The sequence below is a fragment of the Ptychodera flava genome, chromosome 5 (assembly GCF_041260155.1).
Source record: "Ptychodera flava strain L36383 chromosome 5, AS_Pfla_20210202, whole genome shotgun sequence".
NCBI classification, from domain to species: Eukaryota; Metazoa; Hemichordata; class Enteropneusta; family Ptychoderidae; genus Ptychodera; species Ptychodera flava.
Window position 1 is genome coordinate 32,653,583 of NC_091932.1, and position 24,054 is coordinate 32,677,636.

Genomic DNA, 24,054 nt, shown 5'->3' on the forward strand with positions numbered 1-24,054 from the left:
AAGTTATGGTCACTGTACTAAAAAGTTGCAGGAGGGATTCTGTTGGGGCTTATAAATAGATAGTAAATGTTACTTCAGTCCTGTTCTGTTTTCCAAGATCTTCAGTGATGCAATGACATTACATCACAACAAAGATCAGATATAATGCGTAGAAAAGTTATTATGTTTGAGGAAGTATTAACACCGGTTTAGGTAGAATGCGCATCAGGGACAGATATTCAGACTCTCAAATTTCTACAATGCTTTTTTGATCTACTACTTGTGAGGGTTCATTTTAAAACTCTTACACGAAGAGAAATTTTCACTTAAAGGCACTGTTCGCGATCCCTGGGATCGCCTTTGTTCTAGTCTGTGAGAGGATTATGGAGGTGTGATGGCCTTTTGTTTTCCATTGAAATTGTAATATAGTGGGTAAATTGTCTGATGAGACAATATGGTGCCAACACAGGCCTTTAAGCTTTATGAAAATTGAAAATTAAATCTTTTCTCCCTGGAGTTAACAGGGGCAGTAGCCATTTTTAATTTGAAATATCGATAAATGTAAGGTAATTTGTTTCTCTAGCACCAAACTTTGCCCTGTGACCCGTAATTTTTATTCTGGTTTGCTGAAGAGTATCGTTGAAAGTTTCATTGAGGAAAGTTTGAGCAAAAGTTTACATCTTTCATGATGTGCATACAATGCCTCTCCTGTTCCACTGCTGGGGATCTCTTTAGTATATCAGCACGGTACAAGGATCCAGTGTAAGTGATACAGTGGTTTCTGAACCATGTACCATTGTCCTCTATCCTAAGAAAATACACTGTCATGTATATCAACCTAGTATAAGTATGTAAGTGACTAAAACTGCTGAATAATTCTAGGCAAAAATTGCATTTGTCCAGTGAACTTCACAAAAAGAAATTTCCAAAAGGATAGGGTAATGAAAAAATGTAATGTACTTGCAAGGAAAATGAGGTTCTTATAGCCAAAACAACTAAGAAGCATGCAGAGTTTACAAACAGAGAGGTAGGAGAACTGAAATAAATAAATGCTGCAAATTCCACAGGTTTTAGAACTAAACACAACAGTGGGTAATGTATACACAAAACAGTCTGAAATCATATACAACTTGCGCAACTGCCATTGAGCGACTATCTCGGATATTATACTGCCACATCATTTGCTCAATTGGCAATTTTCTGTCGCAATGCAAAGACACCATTTTCTTTTCATGGCATTGAAAATGCCTGGTCTGGTGCTTTTACCGGTATTCATCAAATTAAATTTCTCTCATTAGGGTAACAAAGTTGAACTTTACGGACACGATGGCTCAATCAATGACATGATTGGTCAATCAATTGACCTCTCACCTGTTATGGATGCCATGTGAGCTGTAGGTCTGAAACTGTCCACAAAATTTGATAAGACTTCTCCCAGACCCTGCAATAGAAAATGTATTTTATCAGATATTAACTTTTGCAGTTCCAACGTTCATATATCTGGAAATGAGCACTAACACCTTCAATAAGTTTTGCTACTTTCACTGATTTTGAATCCTACAAAACAAAGCTTTAAAATGCACAATTTTACTTCTTTTTTTAAATATGTTCTCAAAACTCACTTTTGCAGGACAATTCTGGAACTACAAAGACAATGAACTGAAATACAGGTGACACACTACATTCAAAATTTATGGAGCATCTAGAATTTATGAGGTGAAACTCAAATGGATATTTTATTTGTAAACGTTCAAATATATGTGTATTTTTGTTCAAATCATTTGTAGTTATGAATTCTTTGCCCCTTTCCCTTTTCATGACTATCTCATCAAGTTGGCTAAAAACCAGAAAAGCCCATAACAATATTTTCAATCCGACTGCACCATTTGAAGGCCCTACAAAATCACATAGACATACTTTTCAATGACTTGTTGTGCTCAGACACACATAAACATGGTGATTTTCACCCAATACTGGTATACACAGTGGTACATATCACAGTGATATTTAGGGTACCCTGGTTTTTATACTGACTTGCATGATTTGACATTAAAAGGGTTGACCCCTTTACAACAATGGTTTGGCCAGATCACCTTATTTTTCACAGCAGAGTTTGACTTCTACATTGGAAAATGGGGGTAAAAGAGTTAAAGCAGTATTGTCCATCTTATCTGTAGAATTGAAAATTGATAAATATTAATCATGGGGGAATTCTAGTTGGTGTACAATACAGGTACATGTATGATGGCCAATCTTTGCAAAATTGATTATTTCTAAAAGATAATCTGAATACAGGAAATCACACTGTAAGTTGGATGGACCAAAGCCAAGGAGTTTCCATGGCAACAATACTCACCCAGTGTGTGGTGCGTTTTTTATCATTGTAGAGGTTTCTGATTTCATTGATGGCAAGGTAACTGGGCAGTAGACAGGCATTTCTGTCAAGGATGTATGACACAACCTAAAAAGTGAAATTAAAACTTTTTTACTTACTTACCGTGGTGATAGAAACTAAACAGTATAAACAAACCAGAACTTACAACTGATGAAATTGATAACATTAATGTTAAGTTCACACCTGTCTATATACACACACAGATACTTAACGCCACATCGGCTATGTCTTTTGAATTTTTTTTAATAATTTTTTTTGAAATCAAAGGCAACTTATTTAAAAATGTTTAATGAAGTGTGAGCAAAGAATATTTTTCAAACATTGGCAACAAGCACACAGCTTAGATTTCAACAACCAAATAAGTTTTGAGTTGCAACTTAAATATGGCTGCCATAAATACCGGTATAAATGTAAACATCTGAATTTACCAGTAATCTTACAAAATCCATTGCAAAGGATTGAAATACTAGCATTTTCAAAGACAATAACAGGAATCCAAAACATCTCTCCAAAGTTTTGATGGGATTTTTGGTGAGTTAAGTGCAAAGAGATACAGCTTTAAACATGACCTTAAAATGCACACATCAAACGATGCAAAATACACTCATGCATACATGAAATCAGATGATTTTATACAGTATATATGGATAGGCACACACAGTCTTTCCAGGATACACACTTTGTATGTGAGTGAAATACGGTCAAATGAGTGGAGGCAAGAAAATCTCTTGTTTGAGCGTCCATTCCCTGTTTGCACAATCATCCGCTGTCACAAAATATAATGTCTATTTGGACAAACACCAAACTAAAAACACTGTAAGTCGGCTTGTAAAATTACAGTCACTAAGGATTGACTGTGCAATACTACCATAACTTTGATAGCTTTGATAGAAAACTGTGAGTTGTCCTTACCTTTGTGGCTACTTCTAACTGCTTGAGAGATGAAATATTAAGATTTACCGGTATTGTCTGGATTTTCTCTAAAATCACACGCAGTAAATCTCTGCAGCCCTGTTATAAATAAAAAGATGCAGAAATTATTCATGATTTCACATGTAAGAATGTTTTATTAAAAGATTTAAATTTGTGGTTTTATTTGTCTGTCTTTATAAAGGCTATCACTTTGTATGTTTAACTTGTTAAATGTAATGTCAATTGGTTTACATCAAATAGTTTCACATACATTGATAGTTGCATGTATTCAAGAAATGATTACACAAAAACGAATATGTCAAGTCATTTTCAAAACTCTTCCCCAAAATACACACACATCAAACTACCGGTACGACTTTGAGCAATCAGAATTCCTATCACTTAGCAAAATACTAATGAACATAAAATTTCACTGACTTGCCTTGTAGTCAACACCTCCAATGACTTTTCTGATAACAATAAATGTTTGACACCACAAATCTGAATTTGTGTATGTCAACTTATCACACTTCAGCAAGCAGTCACAGATCAACCTGTTGTGTTTGGAAAAATAAGAATACACAATAGAAAGTGAATAAGTTTTTTTAATGCACAAATGGTTTACTCTTTGAAATGTTGCACAGACAACGTCACAATATTAAAGTGTTCTAGTGTACTATTTTTTCATTAACATATATGAAAGTTACAAGTTTTACTATGACATGAATTACCAAATTTAATACATTTATGCAGAGTTCGCGTTTACGCAAAAATCGTGCGTATTTACGCATTGAAATTGACTCTCTACGCATTTTTTTTCATTGTTATGCGTTTTCTATACGCAAAGGATAACACCAAAAGCACTCCCCACAACTGAGCTTAGGCGACAACCAGACGAAATTTGTTGCAACACATTTCTGTCAATCACTCATTTTGTGTGGAAAGTTTCGGATTCTCTTGGTGTTGTTTTAAAAATCGGCATCGTAGTTCACACGTTATCACGTTAGGCACGTTATCATGTCAGCTGTGCCTATGAATTACACGCGAGCGATAGTTTCTGAAACCTATGACACAAAGTGAGTGATTGACAGAAATGTTGCGACAAATTATATAAATGCCAACCGTGCACGATCATCGCGTCTCGCTGTTCCCAAATTTTGATCAATCACACATGCAGCATGGCGTCGAAGCAGACAAATCTGTTTTCTTTCAACTTTGTTCTATGAGTCTGTGAAAAAAATGATTCATCGGTAGAGCTCGTCGGAATCCCGATAAATTTTGAACACTGCAGAAGTGTCTGGATAAGCTGCCATAACTCTAACTTTTGGGTTGCCCGATGTGTTTTGACGGTGTCATGTATACCTTCGCTGTTACGTTTCAGCATTGTTCAAGTTGTTCAAGTTGTTTGTTAAACTGTTTTCATTAAAATAATGTTACATCGTACAATCCGAATATGTAGTGTAGGTTTATTCAACGGCACATTGTATTTTGCAGTCAGTTTTTTCATCAATCGAGTGCGAAAGTGAAATTACGCACTCAAATCAAGCCATTACGCAATTTTAGCAGACAAATGCGTATGCCGTACGCGAGGAGAAAAAAGTCACCGCGAACACTGTTTATGAGAGTATTGGTAGAAATGATTAAACTAAAATGTGAAATTTGGACAAGACTGAAGATAAGTGGACAAAAAATTTTTTGTTTGAATTGTTAGTAACCTAGGGAGTCCATTCATACAATCACTCCCTATCAGAGACCCTAGGATTAAGAAAATCCATTGTATATTGTAACCAAAGGTGTGTCCACTAATCTTCAGTCGTCCAAAAATTTGGTTTGTTTAAAGACTGGATGACAATAAAGTTTATGACTTACTTGGGAGGTATGTGGGCTTTCTCCACGGCAGTGCACAGCATATCACAAAGTAACTTGATTCTTTGATGGCTTTTAAGGGAGTGAATGTAAGCGACATAATACTGCATCATACCCTCATGGGCTTCCTAAAGTGACAAAGAAAATCACTCACTTTTGTGACTTCTCTCAAAGTGAAAGGACTAGACTCTTGTGCATGCCGTAGTCGTGAATATGTATAGGTACTGCCAGACTTTGCAGAAACAAAGAAGAATCTAAGCTTGAAGATACTGCAGGACCACCACAAATTCTATGCAAGAATTGAAGACACTGGCCTTGAAAGCTACTACCGGTATAATCTAGCCACAGTGACTGAGTGGAGTGCTCCGTGAGTAATTCCTAGTGTTCTACGTACGTCACATATAGTGTATTGGGCATATGCATTTCAAATCAGAGCTGAATTTTCAAACATTTACCTGGGGCACAGACTTCCAGAAGGTTCTGAATGCTTCAAGACAGCATATTATTTTGGTCTTGTCATCTTCTTGAGAATGCAGAACAAAGCTGTAATGTCAACAGGGACAAAAGTTGTGTAAAAACTTTAGTAACCAATTTGTAGTGTAATACTGTATTTTTTTATTAACATTTAATGATACTATAAGAATACTTCAAACCACATTTGTAACATTATGATTGTAAATTGGAAACTTTCCAAATCTTGATATCATAAAGAACCCGTAGATGTTTGGAGATCTGGAGGAAGCATCCATTTGGTAACCGGAGCTCAGTGGGGTCACCGTATACATGGAGCTTCTTTGAATGTGAAGCTTACATGTTTCCATGTTAGAATCAATACAAGTTAACGTAGTTGAGCATATTTCAACATGAATATCCTTCACATGCATACAAAATTATACTCTTGCAACAGCTGAACATAATGCATATTTCTGTGTCAAAAAATGATAGTGGTTCACAGTCTGTCCTACAGTGATCTTTCAGGGAAAACGTTGATGACAATGTGCTTGAACCACACTACAGGGTCTGACGGGGTCATAGTAATGAGCATCAATTTTTTACACTTACCCACAGAATGCCTCTTCAATTGCACTTGTTTTCTACAGGGAGAATCAAATTTCAAACAAACCAACATTTTATTTTAAAATCTGTGAAATCCACAGGCTATGTCTAAAAATCTCTCTTGCTGGTCATATGGGATGGGAATTGATTTGAAACATGAACACAACCATGTAACTCATTGATGTGCACACCTTACTGCATTATGCTATGAAAATGATATGCAACAACCTTGGTAACCACTACAAATATTCACAGTTCATAAGAAGAAAAGATATAGTCGCTTGCCTAAAGCAGGTAAATCTTTAGCAAGGTAGGTGAAATGTCAAGATTATGCACCCAGCTGGCAGGCGGAAATAATAACCGATTCAAATGTAAGGTATGCAGTATGCAAAAAACAATTGACAGTGCCGGTGCCGCGCCGATTTTATCCCTTGCCGATTTCGTACCCGCACATGCGCAGACTATCCAACATGGTTTCTATTCATAAAACGGCCCCAGACATGTACCCCGAATCTGAAGCCACTTTCCTCTATCATATGTCAGCCGTTTCGACTTTTTGTTGAGAAGCATTCTTATCATAGCCTGTCAAATCGTATACTTGTACCGAAATTCCTGCAGATGAAACAGTATTGGTCGATAATGGGGTGCAAACTGGCAAGAACGCGTACGCCACCGAGGGGTACCAGTCAACTCCCACCTTTTCCAACCCGCCCAGAACCAACTCGCCTGGTGCCAACTCGTCCGATACTATTTTGTAATTTTTATAAGTACCTGGTACGTATAAAAACGTTTCATTTCTTAAAACAGCCTACAACAAATATTAAATTTCTAACATTGAGAACCACAGATGGGAGCAAGGGCTTGAAATATGTGCCAACACGAAAAGTTTTTATTGCGAATTTCATGTTTTGCAAATCTCTTGAACGAATAAATTTCGTTCGGTTTCTTTACGTATAGGGAAAGTTACTGCAGTTACTGGCTCACGTCTTTGGAACAGCAGGACCGTCTTCCACGAGTTACTGGCCCGGCATGAAAATAGCTGGCCTCAGGCCATCGGGTTTGCGTACATGGAATCTACAACTATATCATTGCGGCAAAAATATCATTGTGTCTTGTTTTACAGGATTTGGGTTTTGCCCGATCTTTTTCGTCCTCAAGAAAAATACTTATGCTTAAGATGCTATTGAGCCTGCTTGTTCAGAACTATGACACAACACCAGGGCCTTAAACACTACAATACTTGAATCTACACTGCCACTATGCTACCAAATGCTTTCTTCTACAGCTAAAATTTTTATCATGACGTAAAGACTGCATAAATTTGCCACATGAGGAGCTTGTAACTCACATATATGATAAAGTTGTCATACTGTGAATACTGAATGAATGCTGCAGAAGTATTCCGTATCTGTGGTAATATACACTTCACATTGCTACCAGACTTTTGGAATTAGGCCTATCACCTAATTTTATTTCTGGTTGTAAAAGTTTACCATCAGAAATGAAAACATATTTCTATCCTTTTAATGTCATAAAAACACAGATAATTAATGTAATAAAAACTGAACAAATATTTCTTTAATGTAAAAATTATCATGAACAACATGCAAAACATCTTGATTTGTAAAATTTGGAACTCCTGAATGCCGAGAAATCGGCAACTGTAGAACTGAAATCGGCAGCTATAGCAGTTCTATGTTCCAAGTAAATTAGACCAATTGATGCACTTCCCAAAATTTATAATACATTTCAACCAATTTAGACACTTAAAAGTGACCAACGGATAGATTATAAGCTTACGAAAGAAATTTTAGCGTGAACTTGAATATTGAGTCGAGGGTCGAAATCGGCAATTGAAGAACCGAAATCGGCAGCTATAGGCTAGGCCTAGCACTTCTATGTTCCACGTAAATTAGGCCTACACTGATTGATGCACTTCCCCAAACTTATAATACATTTTCAACTAATTTAGACACTTAAAAGTGACCGGGTAGATTATACAAAATAAATTTTAGCGTGAACTTGAATTTTGAGTCGAGGGTCGAAATCGGCAACAGAACCGAAATCGGCAGCTATAGCTGCCGATCTGATCCCAGTGAAGCCCTGTTGGATAGTCAGCGCATGCGCGGGGGACGAAATCGGCAAGGGATAAAATCGGCACGGCACCGGTACTATTTAGATAGCTCAGGCAGGCAACTCTTCAAAGTTACCTAGTGTTCTCCACATCTTGGAAACAGAGGGATAACCAATTTACATAACAATGCATAATTGGCATGATCTATTGTTGTGAAAATATATTCTTGTGTACTGTTATTAACATATGAATAGACTGTTCCAAAAAAAGAACGGTAGCCCATTCCTAAAAATCCCCTCATAGAGACCCCTGTTAAAGCCGCACTTTTCAATCCCAGGTTCTCGCATTAGTGGAGTTCTCCTTGTAATCAAACACTTGGCCAGTATGATGTTTGATTTCTATAACATTAATTACACAAAGTGATCTCAACCTTTTGTCACCCTTTGCTAATCCTGCAAACAGAGTTTGTACAAGCGTTTGATTGATGGTTGGTTCCAATCACCAACGGTCATTGATTCCCCCATCACCAAAGCTTGAATTTCCTAAAAAATTGTCTTCCAGTCGTGTTAGAATTTGAATATAACCACAGAGTTAGATCGGCAGCAGCTTTGCGCTGACCACTTGGCGGTCTGTCTGCATTTTTGCGGCCCGAAAAAAACTAAAAAGTGGCATTTTCTGGAGCGTGTGCCCGTGTGTTAGCTGTTCGGTGTCCACTTGCACAATGAACGCCGTCATAGCTTCTCGTCCTTTCAAAGGGAGGCTCCGCCTTCAATACCTATTCAGATGTTTTGATATTTTCTAAGTGTTTCCTAGTTTTTTGAATCCTCCACCGATATATGGCTAAATGCACTTGTGCTTTAGAAAATATATATGACTTGTGCACAACCAATATACCTGACCTAAACACCACATGCCAGTGCTACAACTCTTGACAAATGCAGTCTTTAAGAAGCATGACAATGCTTTTATTTTACAGGGAAACCTGTCAGGACCCAACACAGCAAATGGCTCACAAGAGTTCAGTTTGCAGAGATTTGCTGTTCAAGGGAGGTCAATTTTACATTGTGTCACAGATTAGGGACTGGAAAGAGAAGAGCGTCCACACATCAATGCCAGATTAATGTTCGATTGGTTAAAAAATGTAGCAATTTTGAAACATACCAAAACATCTGACAATATGTCTTGAAGCTTTGATTCCAATGTTGCCATTGGAACTGTGTCCTGAGGCTTCTTTTGATCTGTAGTAATAAAGAAATTAACATGTGTGTGAACAGACAAATCTGAAACTACTGTAATCGAAAAAAAGTTATTTCAAAACCAGTTTCTAAAAATGTATAATTTGCACATACCGGATAAAGGAAATTGCTCAACCCATTTATCACAAAATACACTATGTGAGTTCCATGTTTACTTTGCAATGGCCATTTTGACCATGTACCACTTGGTGGTATTAAACACAAAAGATTGGCATAAATTGTGTTTTGCCTGTATGAAAGCTCAAAAAACAGACAAGTGATGCTTCAAATATATTAATTTCATAGTGAATTCCTTGATATCAAATTTGAATCAGACTATACTACTGCTCTGAATGTTACTGTCTGTGTCTGTCTTTGTGTCTGTCTGTCTGTCTGTCTATAAAAATGATACGTTTTTTTACAACAGTAACAGAGCTCCCTGCAAATATGAATTGTTGAAATCTGAGAATTTTCTTCACATACTTGTGAGAACGAAAACACCCCTTTGTAGTTGGTTCGGTCTTTTGGGGGAAGGGCGCCGAATAAAAGTTATAGTAATACACTGAAACTTTCTTTCTTTCCTTCTTTCTGTTTCTTTCTTCCTTTCTTCACATTTGACAGTTCCCATCTGACAGTTCCTCGATAGTCGAGTCATATAGGATGCCATAAACCCAAAAATACACTCACAGGTAATAAACCCTCGAGGAGACGCTGATCTACTCTACAGATGGCAGGATCCTGGCGTACACTTTGCTGTATGTGTATACATTCATTTCATTCACTGCACTGCATTGCTGCAGTACAGTAGCTCGAGGTTTTGCCTGGGTATTTGGGTCGGACGGCTCTGGTTTTGCCGTCCGACCCAAATACCCAGGCAAAACCTCGAGCTACTGTACTGCAGCAATGCACTGCACTGACGTGGAGTCTTCTAAAAGTCACCGAAAGTACGGCACCAGCTATTTGTTTTGGGTGACCTGCGAAGGACTCGGAAGGGCCCTCGTTTCATTCCTTGAATCACGAAATGCACAGTTTGTAATTTTATAATTTTACTAATCAATGCGTTCATACGCTTTGCATATGGGCAGTATATTCAGATCAGTAGCAATCATGAACTCCAAACGAACCAGACAAGGCTATCAATGCATTTAAAAACAAAAACATTCACGCCACGCTAGTGCCGAAGATTTGCAGATCCCCTTACCTGTGAGTTTGATATCGAAGGGAAGCTTTGAATCTGCCGACGCAATAGACATAGTTTCATCTGCTATTCAACAAAATAGATTTCTGAATAATGCGTTTATGTAAATGTTCCCTTTTTCGAGGTTACAGATTGTCCTGTCGGTGTCGCCGCGTTTCATATGGGAGCAGCCATCTTTTCGGAAGTACAAACAAGAGATTTTGAAATCTGGACGCTATTGGCGCTTTGGGACTCGACCCTACGAATTTTACAAAGGGGCTTCAGTGCTGTAGAGACAAGTGCAGTAGGAGTTTTATTCTCTGAAGATTTTTTCGAGAGACTAAAATAAATAGGGGTGCTTTCAGAATTTCAATGTAAAATTTACTATGTTGTTGGCGAGTCTCTGAACTTGAAAAGGTGCCTTCGGATTTTGATTTTGGGCGTGACGCACCTACGTCACCTCCTGCTGCGGTCTGCGCAGTCTCTGTGAAGACAAGGTGTGAGCGCTGTCGAGTTCGACAAGGTGTACGAATTTTCACAGGTACGTAGTTAGGCCGATATTTACACCAATATGTACGTTAACAGCCTCGAATGGCCACAATTCGTATTTTTAGCACTTTCCTTATGTGAGTGTATCAGTTTTAGTTCACAGGTTGTCGTTTTAAAATCGCTATTTTCTTTCCAATGGGATGTGTACAATTTGAAGCTAGTGTACAACAGTTGTGGTGCACTGGCTTCCTTGTCAAGGTGATCCCTGCTATGAAATAAGTCGACTTCCCGTCATTTTCATGAAGACCTTCGATCATTTATGTCTGTATGTGTTCGGGAGCGAGAATTAGTGCCTTGTGATCGAAAGTTTGTGGTAAGGCACGAATCGCGTTTGGCCAACCCGATCAGGTGATTCAGTATCGAAGTATTGGGGCAAGGCTATGCAGGAAGCAGTGCGCACAGTACTGTATTCTCCTTCCTGTGCACTATGGAGGTTTTTTCACCTCCACGCTCGCACATACCACAGCTCCCACAGAGCGGAAGCGGCGACACTTTTTTAGTGAGAGCGGCTCAACCATATTTACATTATTTCTTGATTACGCGTAAAACTGGCTCATTAGTGTTTAAATTCAAAAGTTTGAAAGTGTCAGACATCTAGATTGTGTACACAGTGTACTATGTTGTGAAGCACAGAAGGTATACACTGCATACTTGTCATTCCAAATCGTACCTTATTTGGTAAAACTCACATTTGCATGAGAATATACGGTAAATTTCGCGTTTATATTGCTCACCGTGGCACATCAACAGTTTCACAGGCTCCTATGAAACTGAACCCAAACATGAAAATTTGACCATTGTTCCTATAAGTAACTTACAGTGGTTCACATTGTTCTGTGTTTGTAGACTATATCAAAACTTTCATTTAGTTTACTTTCACTCAGTGGAAAGAGACAGTGCTGTCTGGATTATATATACAGAAAGATTGGTCTGTGGACTTGTAATCCCAGCCCCGGGGCAACATCCACCGCTAGCGTTGTTCAAGGTGAAGCATTGTCCCTATAATGTCTTGAACTGGTCAATTTGAAATGATTTTCAAAAGTAGCTATGCGTAGATGAATCTGACACAATTTGTGCTTAATTACATCTTGAGACTTCACCAGCAGATGTTCTCAGACTCAACAGTTCACCATGTTTTCTCCACAGTGTACAACTTGAAATGACTCTGAATTTTGAGCCTTCGTTTCAGGGTTAGCATTTCTTAGCTTGCAGGCACATTTCCTGTCTAATTGACAATTAACTGACCCTGTGTCGTCAAGCAGAGTGTGTTAAATATTTTGAACACTTTAGAGGCAGCACTTAATCAAATTCCCTTTTTGATTATTCAGTAAGAATTTGGAAGAAGATAGAGTTTCGTAAAGGCATACTAACTCTCTTTCTGTCAGATTCATCCGTTATGGTCAGGTCAATTTGATTAAAAACTTGTCCTGTATAACACACTCTGACACACCTGACCAATTAAATACAAATACTACGTGCATATAAACCATGATAATTTCCATGCACATGCCTAGCAAAGATGAGTATTTTAATATGATAAAAAATGATGAACATTGACTTGACCTGATACAGCTTGCTTTGATATAAAACCAATTTTACTAGGTTGAACCGGAAAGGGCTAACATTTGCGGTGTTTGAACATCAAAGTGTTGTGAAATAAAAAATGACCTGAGGGACAGCAGCAATTTTGATGCACTTAATGATCCATGCAGGTTATAAATTACTTGCATTGATTTTCATCAAAAGGCAGGAGATGAAATACTGAAAAGGAAGCAAGCATATGGGGAAATTGAAGATCAAAGGTCATTTTGTAATTTTCCTCAAAGCATTGACAACTCATTACCAACTAAAAGGAGAAACTTGTCAAATTCTTAGACTTCAATTCGATCCCATATTTAGTTGTAATGGACGTACCACTTCACCAGTCACTTAGAGTTGAACTCTTCTACCACAGATCCAGATTTTCAGTTGTCCTTTCAAAAATTTATTTTGTCCCTGCCAGGCCTATCACTTCCCCATCCGAGTCAATAACAAGTACGATTGAGCCAAATTGTATATGTATATACTCATCTGCTGGCATGGTACATTGTATGTTATAGCGTGTTTAGAAAGTAAACATTAATTTAGGTGGCCTTTAGCTCATATCAAGTGGGCTAAAACAAGGGCCAATAACAAACATGATTGAGCCAATAACATATATGTATATACTCACCCACTAGCATGGTATGTTATAGATAGTTTAGATAGATGTTTAGATTGTAAATATTATGTTTGCAGTTTCTCTGTCTTTCAGGGGCCTTGAATTCAAATGTAAAGTCAATGCAACATATATGACTAGATTGAAAGATTCCGTCGCGTGCGGGCGCTCCGGCGCACTGCGACCTACGACCCTTTACCATGACACAAGGCACACTGTTGAAATCCTGTTCTCCTACAAAATTTTGTTGGAACCAATCGTATTACAGAAACGAGTTAATTGACAGTATGTAGGGTAACAAGACCGCCCATATCGCTCGCTCAGTGCGTGATCGTGATTAGCATATTCAAAACTGTCGCCCGGCTTTTGTTCCGCCTAAGCTTATATCATGTCTCGTTTGTCAACAAACACAACGTGTTTTTTCAAACTCAAAGTATTGAAAATCAAACGGCCGAAGCTATACTCACGTTGACGTCTGTGTCTAGCGTTCTGATTTGATCATTATGGCCGATCCGAACAATCGCTGACTCGCATTGCTGAGGCAGTCAGTAAATTTTCTGATGTATATAATATTATGTTGAAAACAGAGCAAAGAGACGCACTCAAAGAGTTTTTGCGGCGGCAGAGATGTGTTCGCTATTTTACCAACAGGGCCCCACGGTATGGGAAATCTATGATTTACACGCTGGCACCCAAAGTTATGGACACACTTAAGAACCGTTCAGGATCGATCGTTCTGGGGATTTCGCCCCTGATTTCACTCATGAAAGATCAAGTGCAGAAGTGCAGTGAAATTGGTGTGAAGGCAGCTTTGATCGGTTCAGATCTCCGAAACGACGTACGCACCAAGGAACAAATATTGTGCGAGGTAAATTCCAGGTTGTGTTCAGTTCATTAGAGGCTATCATGACGAGAGAGTGGCGGAGATTACTCAGTTGTGATGTCTATCAAGAAAATCTTGTTGGAATTGCCATCGACGAAGCACACTGTGTTTATTTTTTCACTAAGGCAGGCTCCGCTGTGATGGCCATACGTCAAGGGTTGCTTCAGTTTCTCGGCGATATCGGTCGTTTTCAAAAAGATCGACCTTTTCTTCCGAGAGTGTACAGTCTCCCCGCAGACTGCACATTCTGCTGCGCTCAGCGAGAAAGACACTATGGAGTTTTTATAGGCATCAATTGAGCCATACAGACAACTGTATCTATATGTAAGTTTTTTCTCCGACATGTGGCTAGCGTGAGCTTACACACACGTGTCGTTGTTTTCATCTGCCGAGTAGAGCGATTATGCAATGTCGGCGCTGCCGTTGCAGTTGATTGACATTGTTGTCTTGACTACCGCGTGTACATTATGCTCGTAAACAGCCCACATGAGCAATATTCAAATTACACTACCACAATTTACATATTTTAAAAGTCTGTGAAGTCAGTTGTGGGCCCGGCGGTACTTTTTTTCTTTGAGTTTGCCGCGGCCAAGTACAGTGTGCCTTCAGTCGTGGTAAAGGGTCGTAGGTCGCAGTGCGCCGGAGCGCCCGCACGCGACGGAATCTTTCAGTCTACATATATGACATGTCCCATATATTTTAACAAACTACACCTTATATGATTTATGAACTTGACAGGGTAAGGTTACACTTGTGATTCACATATACCTATTAGCAGCAACTTATAGACATTTTAATAATTTGAAGGTTAAATACTTTATGTATACCAGGAAATATTCAAATCTACATGTACACTCATAGTGCTTACTTTGTGAAAACACCCATGTCGGTAATATACATGTGTTTCACTGTAGCTCAGGAAATGTATTTTCAATAAGTAAGTGGCGTCCTTAATTTAAAAATTTCCAAGCGGAAATTTTTTTTTACCTGTCAAAGGCTTTTCAAGAACTTGAGACCATGCTTCCGAAGTTCCAATTTGACCCTACATTCAAACTAAATCGGAAGCACTAAAAATCCCCGACTTGCTAAAGACTGGAACAATGATAGACAGCTCACTTGCTTACTCTGTCTCACTTTTTTCAAGGCATACTGTCGAAAGAATACAGTTCAATTTTGGCATTGCAGACACTTTCCCTCAGGCTGCTCAGAGCTTAATTAACTGTACGGTGAAAGACTGCTCCACCGGCATAGACAAACCTTAAATGCATGTACATGTACACTAGACATTATAATCTAAATGAACCTTTCAACCTTTCTGTGTACTCTGTTATTGTAAAGATTGTAATAGGAACTTGTATGGGGAACTAAACTATCAGTCAGTCAGTCAGTCAATGAAAAGAAACCTACATGTAGCCATGGTTTAAAGACTTTAACCTGTTCACCCGAATTCCCTGTAACTAGGTCCAAATCATCATTGATAACAATTGAATTTTGGTCGAACCATTGTGGTTTAAGGCTTAAAGCCTGTTATTTCAGAATTCAAACAAACGGGAACTTGCATCCAAGAAAACCAAGTCAGCACTGTGCTCGGAAGTCACTCTTTGGATTTGCAAATCAATGTACATTATTTTAAGCACAAGAAAGGGGAAAGAATTTGATAACTTTGTAAGGATTGAATCTCTGCACTGTTCATATACGTATTTCCTTCATCTTTGATAGATTTTTTATTACAATTCATGCTGTTTTGAAAAAATTATATACTTTGAATGAAACTTTCCTGGAAGAAAGCTAAGGAAAATATTTAAACACTTATAGTAGGATCTATAATTTTCATAGTTTCAGTAAAATGAGCTGATAAGTTTAAGCAGCATTTGATTTTTAATACCGTATAGATCACATTTTAAAAGTGAAGTCTGTCTTTGTTGGGCATCCTTTCCTTTTTATCCATGGAGGCAGTATACAAGAACACTCTGACAGTCTGACTCTGCGTTTAGCCCCAGATATGCTAATACACAAATGTACTCAGATTTCACGGACAGCTTTCTTCCCCTCTAAGATCAATGCCATTGGCATGCAGTAACAAATGCAACGCATTATTTGTTGGGTGTTGCTTCTAAGTTGTCTGTTAAAGGAATAATCTCATGAAAGTCCACTCTTGACACATTTGCCGGCTTTTAGGCTTTTGTCTTCAGCGGCTCAAGTTTACACTTCTTAGGATCTCACGCATTGTTGAGGAAATATTGGTGTACTGGTCAGAGATTTCACTGAAAAGTGTAAGAAACTGTTACGTAAGAATTACTTTGTAATGGAAATCTGGTGGGCCCACCTCTGATCGGAAAAAAGCATCACATAGCTTTCAGTTAGACTCAAAGAACCAACTCTTACAGTAATGTTGAAAGTGAAGTGTAGTGGCAGTTCAAAGGATTTCAGTGCGAGTGATTCAGCTATTTCAAAAAAACACTGATGTGTAGGTTGTTAACATGTAAATGTAGTTCCTTCAAAAAAAGCTAGTGTGTGGTAATGTATTTGGAGTACTGAAAACAAGGTTGCACTCATAGATATGCAAGGATTTCAGTCTAGAATCTCAAAATGTGCGCGTACAGGTGTATCAGGTCATTTTCTTACTCTGGAGTTTTGTATCAGGTTCCTAATCTAGAAAATGATCAGCTCACTGCTTGATTCTAGAATAAGGATTTTAAGATTATTTATTACCGGTACTGCAGAATACTCGTGTATAAAAAACAATTGACAAGGGAGATAGGGCATACATGTAAGACCAAATGAATATTTAACAAATCACCAAATCATTGCCAAATTGATCAAAGATTTGTTAATTATATTCCCCAGAGGGCACATTGACCAGATACATATTTATGAAGCTAGAATTCTTATGAACAAGATGGCACATATGTGTATTCTTTTGGAATTTTGTAGTCCATTAACCCTTTGAGCGCCAAAACCAATTTTTGTCTCCTATTTAAAGAATACAACCCAGTCAATTTTGTAAAGGTTTTTGCAAAAAATAGGATAAAATACTGGTGTCAATAAAATATGAAGTCCATTCAGTCCAAAGTTATCAAAAGAATTGAAAACTTCCCAAAAATCAATAAAATCTTGCACTAAAATTTTGGTGGGAAAAATTACAGCCAAGTTTGTCCTGTTAGTTGATGATGTAGACAACTCAAAACAAGTTTTGTTATCTCAGAATGTTAAAAGAATTTGTTTGTAAAACAATTTGATGTATTTTGTCTGACTACACAATTTGACTATCTGTAATCAAAGACAAGTGAGGCAGTCAGTGTGGTTTCAGTGTTCATTACTGTGAAAACAGCATGATACATGTAGCATGCCACTGATGTAAACATTCCACCACAATAAATTTGTAATACCCACCAACAATCTTTCATCAGCACAGTAGGTGATCGGAAAGAAATCTGTTGAACTCTGATACTTAGCGACTCAGTCACTATGTTTATTTCTTGGAATAAATTTCATGATTGATTGTAAGAGATGTTAGTAGTGAGACATTAAATGAACCACACGCATGTACCACTCTTACTGATCTTTGATGCATTTTCACACAACTTATAATATAGGAGTCAACATGATTGTTCATTCTACGTTTTACATAGTCTACCATTTTCCTTTTCAACCAATATGTACATGTAACCTACCTTTCACATCAGTGTACACCACTAAACATGAAATCCCAGCCCCTTCCACTTGCTTTTACAAAACACACTACAGAAACTATCAGGCACCGTAGATTAATGAGGGAACAAATTTTGATATGTAGTGTAAGATCATGGTTCATGTATTTGAATAGTCTTCATTGATAACACATCCCTGGATTTGCATTCTTAGAGTTAAATCAGGTTGTGCTAGAATGGGTTTTGATAAATGCCAACTACAGTACCACTGAAAATTTTGAAAAAATCCCAGTAACAAATGGCACAGTAAGGTACTAATTACACCAAAGTACAACCGGTGATTGTTAACTTTCTGGTGGACATCTCTACATTGCTGATTGAATTTTGTAGAGAACAACAATTTTATCATCCTGTGCCATGACACATAGTAGAGGATATGTGTATATCATTGTAGACTGTCAATGAAGGACTGTCATTGTATTGATTGAATGAAACATTCCATCATTCAGTTGTTAATTATTGAGATATTTTCATCACCATCAAGAGTTTCCACGAAGTGGAAAGATTCCAGTCTTGTAATGCTTACGCTACGTGATCATAGAAACTAAAACAGGCCACAGTATATCTACCCATGACAACAGAGATTTTGAATGACTCTGATTGTAAATGTATCATCCCTCAGTGCTTTGTGTTAGGTCCAGCCACATACACATAGGTATTGTTGGAAGTAGGGGATGCCCAAACTAAAATATTTTCAATGAAAGTGTATAGAACAAGAAGAGATATATGTAGAGGCAGCTGTCATAATATTGCAAATATGTCATTCAACCTATCATTGAATGATGTGAAAATCAAGGGTTCATTTGGCATTGTACAAACTGAGGTAGAATACGTCCCGGGGACATGTATTTTAACTCTCAAACTTTTGCAGTATCATGGTGGTTCATTTTGACAATTTAATTTATCTCAGTTGCACAGAGATGGTGACCATTTTGAGTTTCAAGTGTTGGTAAATTTAGAGTAATTCGTTTCTGTGATATGAAATTTTGCGTTGTTACCCCTTATTGTTATTGTTCAAAGTTTCCTTCTGGAAAATTTGAGCAGAAGTGTTATTTTTTCAATTTCAAGACACATCGTAACTTAATCTTATGATAACCGTAACAGTCTCTGTTACATGTGAATGACTTGAATTTTTCAATTTTGTCATTAATATCAACCCTATATTAAAGAGTGACAGACAAAAGTGACATGTTCTGTTTTTTTTTTTTGGCAGTTGTATTTTTCAATCAATAAAAGTTCAAGATGTCGAGTCGTAAAACCAAGGGAAAGACCACCAAGAAACGCGCTCAGCGTGCAACGTCAAATGTCTTTGCCATGTTTGACCAAGCTCAGATCCAGGAGTTCAAAGAAGCATTCAACATGATTGATCAGAACAGAGATGGTTTTATCGACAAAGAGGATCTCCATGACATGTTGGCATCACTAGGTAAGTCAACACCGGTAGTTCAGCACAGCGCCCCCAACAGTACCAGTAAAAAGTTATCTGCGATAACTTATTCCAATAAGCCCATTCATGCACATTCAAAGGCGTGTTGACCTCAAAATGAAGACAGATACAACATGAGCAAATATTGAACTTGATCACAATTACTTGTCAACATTTATTTCAACAATGAAGGAAAACCCGGAACGTGGCAAGCGTTTAGATTTGATGAGCCATTGCTTGAGGGCACACTTTCTCTTCATTGTCACAAGAGGGTGTGACAACAGAAGCGCCCTCAAGCAGTGGTTCATCCATTCTGATCCACAGTCTTCATGTATGTCTTTCCATCGTGTTTGTAGGCAAGAACCCATCAGATCAATACTTAGAAGGAATGATGAATGAAGCACCCGGCCCAATCAACTTTACCATGTTTCTAACTCTGTTTGGAGAGAAACTTAACGGCACAGACCCTGAAGATGTCATCAAGAATGCATTCGGATGTTTTGATGAAGAAGCATCAGGTGGGACATTACAAAAATTTCTCCCAATGATATTCACAACATGGTCTTTTAGACAAATCTTGAAAAGTGAACACACTGTTACACAGAATTGATCACAAGAATCATTGTTTAAGAGTTGTACATCAAACAACAGTGACCAGAAACTTTCCTGTAACATAGACATTGCTAGAAATCATTACATTCCAATGTCCACGATCCAACATACAGGCTCTAATTTGCCAGATAACAGGAAAAACCGATCCAAAATTTGTGGTACAAGTGACAATACAGGATATAAACCTCTGATGCAGACTGAAAGGTTTACTTTAGGCCTCTAGCCATGTCATCTTATTCCTAATGGTAACCCTAAAGACTCCCTAGGTCACTATTGATTGATACAAAACTTTGTCTCTACTTCTCTTCACGCTTGCAAAATTTGATGTAAAAAGGATCAAAGGAGTGAAATTTAGAAGACGATCAAAATGTGTAACAATGTTATACAATAAAAGATGCCAGGTACATGAATATTCAACATTGAAAAGGAATGATTACCATTAAGTTTTACTATTTTTTATTAATATAATTTGCATAAATTAATCGTAATAGACCTCCTACATGTATCTTGCACTAAGATGACAATGTTCTCAAAGACAACAACGAATGCCTTCTAAGGTTTGAGCCCCACCACCCTATTTCCCTATTGGAGAGACCCAACCTGCCACAGGAAACAAAGGAGATTATAATAAAACTAAATGGTGAAAGGGGTGTATAGTTCATCTGTGACAATTGTTTTCTTCTCTGATTACCAGGTTACATCAACGAGGACAGATTACGAGAACTCCTGATGACGATGGGAGACAGATTCACCGAAGACGAGGTCGACGAAATGTTCCGTGAGGCACCAATCAAGAATGGCAACTTTAACTACGTGGAGTTCACACGTATACTCAAACATGGAAAGAAAGACAAAGATGATAACCCTAACCCTTGAACCCTGCCATAACCTTTGAACTCAACTGTGTGTGTGTAGTTTCAAATGCTTCCATGACTTTCTTAGTGACAGATAGTAATAGAAATTATTACCTTATGAATATTAAAATCTAAGTCCCCAGGTATCAATTTCCGATTAACATTTTTGCTTTTTAGTCATTCAACGATGCATATGTAGACTTACATTTCAGCATTTTGATATCCTACTCACCCCTAATTTACAGGGGTATGATTCGTTTGACCATATATGGCAAAGAAAACGCTGCAGTACCTGGTACTTTCCAAGTATAGTTCAATGGCAATGAAACCTACGCCCAATGAGAATTATACATGTCTTTATCTGGAGTGATGGAGACTTCATTGTATCACAAACCCTTCCTGTTGAATCATGGTATTCCATTTTCTCTGTTGAGCATTTTTGATTGAAAATCAGTCGAGTTTTGCAGTTATACCAATGTGCTCTAAGATGTGAGTACCACTTCAAAGCAGGTATCAATAGAGGTTTTGATAGCAGACTTTGTACAGGAAAGGTTGCTCTACAAATGGCAATGACTATTGTAAAATGGAATTTCGATGAAAAGGCAAAAGTGTTGTCGGAATTTGACTTCATAATTAATGTAAAATAACGAAAAAAAACAAGTGACTCATCGATGTTTATATAACAAACCCTAACTTGTAAGCCTATTTAGAGGATATGTATGCGCTTCTCTGTATTACATTCACGTAAAGGCAATCTCTTATGTTTCAATAGTGAGTTACAGCGGGTCAGGTGCCATCAAATTCAAATCAAGGTTCTGTTAAAAAAAATAATAAATAACTTCAGTTGAGGTAGGCGTCCATCACAGTTGGTTTCATTCGCCACATTGTAGGCATAACATTTTTAAACTTAGATTTTTCAGAGAAGAATATTGTACAGTGGACTTATAGCATTAGTTTTGTGTTATGGTGCTTTAAAATATCAGCTGCAGTCAGGCTGGAATAGAAGTGATGTACACTTAAGTTTATATCAACCATTATTAGGATAAACGGATAACTTCACCATCACTATGCAAACGATATGCCAATATTCAAATTATATGCCAATGATTGAGTAAATGGAACAGATGTTATTGTAAATCCACCTTAAGCAGGAGGTCTTGTAACTTGTTGCTATCATTCAACTTTGTCTTTTGTCGTGTCATTTTAAGAAAAATATAAGGTAGGGTGAAAGGAACAGAAAGTATACTTTCATAGCAATTAATAATATTAAACGATGAAGATTATTATTTCTAGGTAAATTCAACAACTTAGCCGGCTATTGAACCACTCTTTTTTTGGGAGTGGAGATTTAGCCGAGTGGTTCTCTCTGTGGCCTCTCCGCTAGGCGACTTATGCCGTATGTTGTGGGTTCGAACCCGATTGAAAACTAGCCTTATTTCTAGGTAAATTTTGACACCATACCCTTAAGATTTGCCAATTTCAATATTGTTTATTGCTAGACAAAACTGTCTGGTCATACCCTATCATACTTTTGTTGAGTTTTTGTAACAACATATTTAGAGAAGTTTAAAAGTATTTAAACATTTACCATATGTACATCTGTCTTTGGTGCCTCAGCTTGTTGTCATTTGTCATCTCATGTTTTAAGTTTCAAAAATTGTATAGCTGTCTTTATATACCAACAAGTTGAAGTTCTGTTTTGCTGTTATCCTGAGGATTTTTCCTCTGTCTTCTATGGTACAATGAAAAGTAAGGTTATAGAGTTTGAATTATCATTTTGCTTTGTACAGGTCTTGTACTTTATCTTATTTTTCTCACAGAGGGCGCTATTCTCAAATACTCGTGCATTCATTATATTGATGATGTCTTTATTGGTATGAGGTCCTTGAGAACTCAGAAAGCAATGTTCATTATTATTTTTGTTAATAACTCAAACATTCTTTCCTCAGGAATAACATTTGAATTCGAAAATGGCGACTTTTGTAGATTTCTTATAAATTAAGAGCTCGACCACTGCATATTTTAGGAAAGAATTATTCAAGAGTTATGTTGACTGTACACACATTCCAACTTATCTTTTTCTATTGCATTCTCTCTCTCCTTGATCTTTCTGTAAATTTTGGCAATGATTTTAAAGTAGACATTGGTATTATTTTATTCCAACTCTGTTGATGTAGGGTGATACACTGAACCATCTTTATTTTTGTACGGATGTTGCGAGGACTTTTATTGATCTGACATATATACAATAATGTACAAGCTACTTTCCAAAATAAAAACTTGCTGATTACAATCATATTTGTTGGCTGGTGAAATTTTGTCGTGCAAATCCCTAGACTTGTGTCCTGTGCCTCAGTTACCTTTGCAAATGTTCTTCATGTTTTTGTTCAACAAGCACCTTAAAGGCCAGGGACTTGATCCCTGGGATTAAGTTTGTTCTAGTCTGTAAGAGGATTATGGAGGTGTTAAAGCCTGTTGTTTTCTTTTGAAATTGTAATCTAGTAAGTAAATTTCCTGGCAAGACAATCTGACGCCAACACAGGCCCTTAAAGGGAAGGGGTCGTCGGAACTGCACCTGTTTAAGTTACAAATAATGTATTTCATGCATGATATCAAGATGCATCGTGTCAACATAGCTGCAACATTTAATTTTACATTGGTCTTATGGGTCCTATGCGACCTTTCAGTGCACTTATGCTAAAATAATCGAGCTTGTTAACTTGTAAAATTTAACAAGCCTTGAGAAACAAATGAAAACTGCAGATTCAATCATGGTCCTACTGCATAGGGTAGAAGGTCTACAGTCCTTATCAACTTATGAACTCTTCTAAAATAAGCGACTTGCACTGTAAATAGCGCCCTCTGTGTTACATGACCGGTCGCGAGAAAACCTGGTAACTACATGCTTGTGAAATAGGCACCATTTGAAAATTGTACAGAGTGTCCGTCGATTGAATTTGTTTCTAAAAATGCTTAACCTGCTTACTTTTTACTGTTTTTCCTACATTGATGGTTATTGTAGTTTGTAATAGCAGCGCGGTTGTAAAAATGCAATTCCTTTAAAAAATTGAGCTTTTAAATCGCCTGTCCGAGAAAGGAGTGCACACAACTACAGGACCAGTGTTTGAT

At 37.5% G+C, this 24,054-nt stretch overlaps 2 protein-coding genes across 4 annotated transcripts in view; one reads left to right on the forward strand and one right to left on the reverse strand.

The window, feature by feature from the left end:
- The window catches only part of LOC139133535 (mediator of RNA polymerase II transcription subunit 23-like), a 42,066-nt gene extending 31,159 nt beyond the window's left edge, over positions 1-10,907 (reverse strand). Inside the window, exons 1-9 of one of the 2 annotated variants that reach the window (XM_070700193.1) lie at positions 10,719-10,907; positions 9,444-9,520; positions 6,215-6,246; positions 5,608-5,695; positions 5,156-5,280; positions 3,729-3,840; positions 3,287-3,385; positions 2,336-2,440; positions 1,351-1,420 (exon numbers count right to left, since the gene is read on the reverse strand). In XM_070700193.1, the coding sequence (XP_070556294.1) occupies positions 1,351-1,420; positions 2,336-2,440; positions 3,287-3,385; positions 3,729-3,840; positions 5,156-5,280; positions 5,608-5,695; positions 6,215-6,246; positions 9,444-9,520; positions 10,719-10,770 (760 nt within the window). In that variant the 5' untranslated portion in view covers positions 10,771-10,907. The remainder of the gene's footprint in view (positions 1-1,350; positions 1,421-2,335; positions 2,441-3,286; positions 3,386-3,728; positions 3,841-5,155; positions 5,281-5,607; positions 5,696-6,214; positions 6,247-9,443; positions 9,521-10,718) is intronic. The other variant, XM_070700192.1, reaches the window with a different exon arrangement.
- A 163-nt stretch (positions 10,908-11,070) lies between these two features.
- Positions 11,071-23,223, forward strand: LOC139133536 (myosin regulatory light polypeptide 9). 2 transcript variants are annotated; one of them, XR_011552612.1, is made up of 5 exons: positions 11,071-11,235; positions 19,247-19,459; positions 19,816-19,977; positions 20,766-22,218; positions 22,368-23,223. XR_011552612.1 is itself a non-coding variant. In XM_070700194.1 (4 exons), the coding sequence occupies exons 2-4, from the start codon at positions 19,276-19,278 to the stop codon at positions 20,945-20,947; spliced, it is 528 nt and encodes a 175-aa protein (XP_070556295.1). In that variant the 5' UTR covers positions 11,071-11,235; positions 19,247-19,275; the 3' UTR covers positions 20,948-23,223. The 2 variants fall into 2 exon arrangements, 1 of the variants encoding a protein (XP_070556295.1); XM_070700194.1 differs by having other exon boundaries at positions 20,766-23,223.
- The last annotated feature ends 831 nt before the right edge of the window (positions 23,224-24,054 follow it).

Bases quoted from the DNA above. Each gene is read 5' to 3' on its own strand.
- LOC139133536 (XM_070700194.1), top strand. From the start codon at position 19,276: ATGTCGAGTCGTAAAACCAAGGGAAAGACCACCAAGAAACGCGCTCAG. The intron at 19,460-19,815 runs GTAAGTCAACAC...TCGTGTTTGTAG, and splicing joins TGACATGTTGGCATCACTAG to GCAAGAACCCATCAGATCAA. The intron at 19,978-20,765 runs GTGGGACATTAC...TCTGATTACCAG, and splicing joins TTTTGATGAAGAAGCATCAG to GTTACATCAACGAGGACAGA.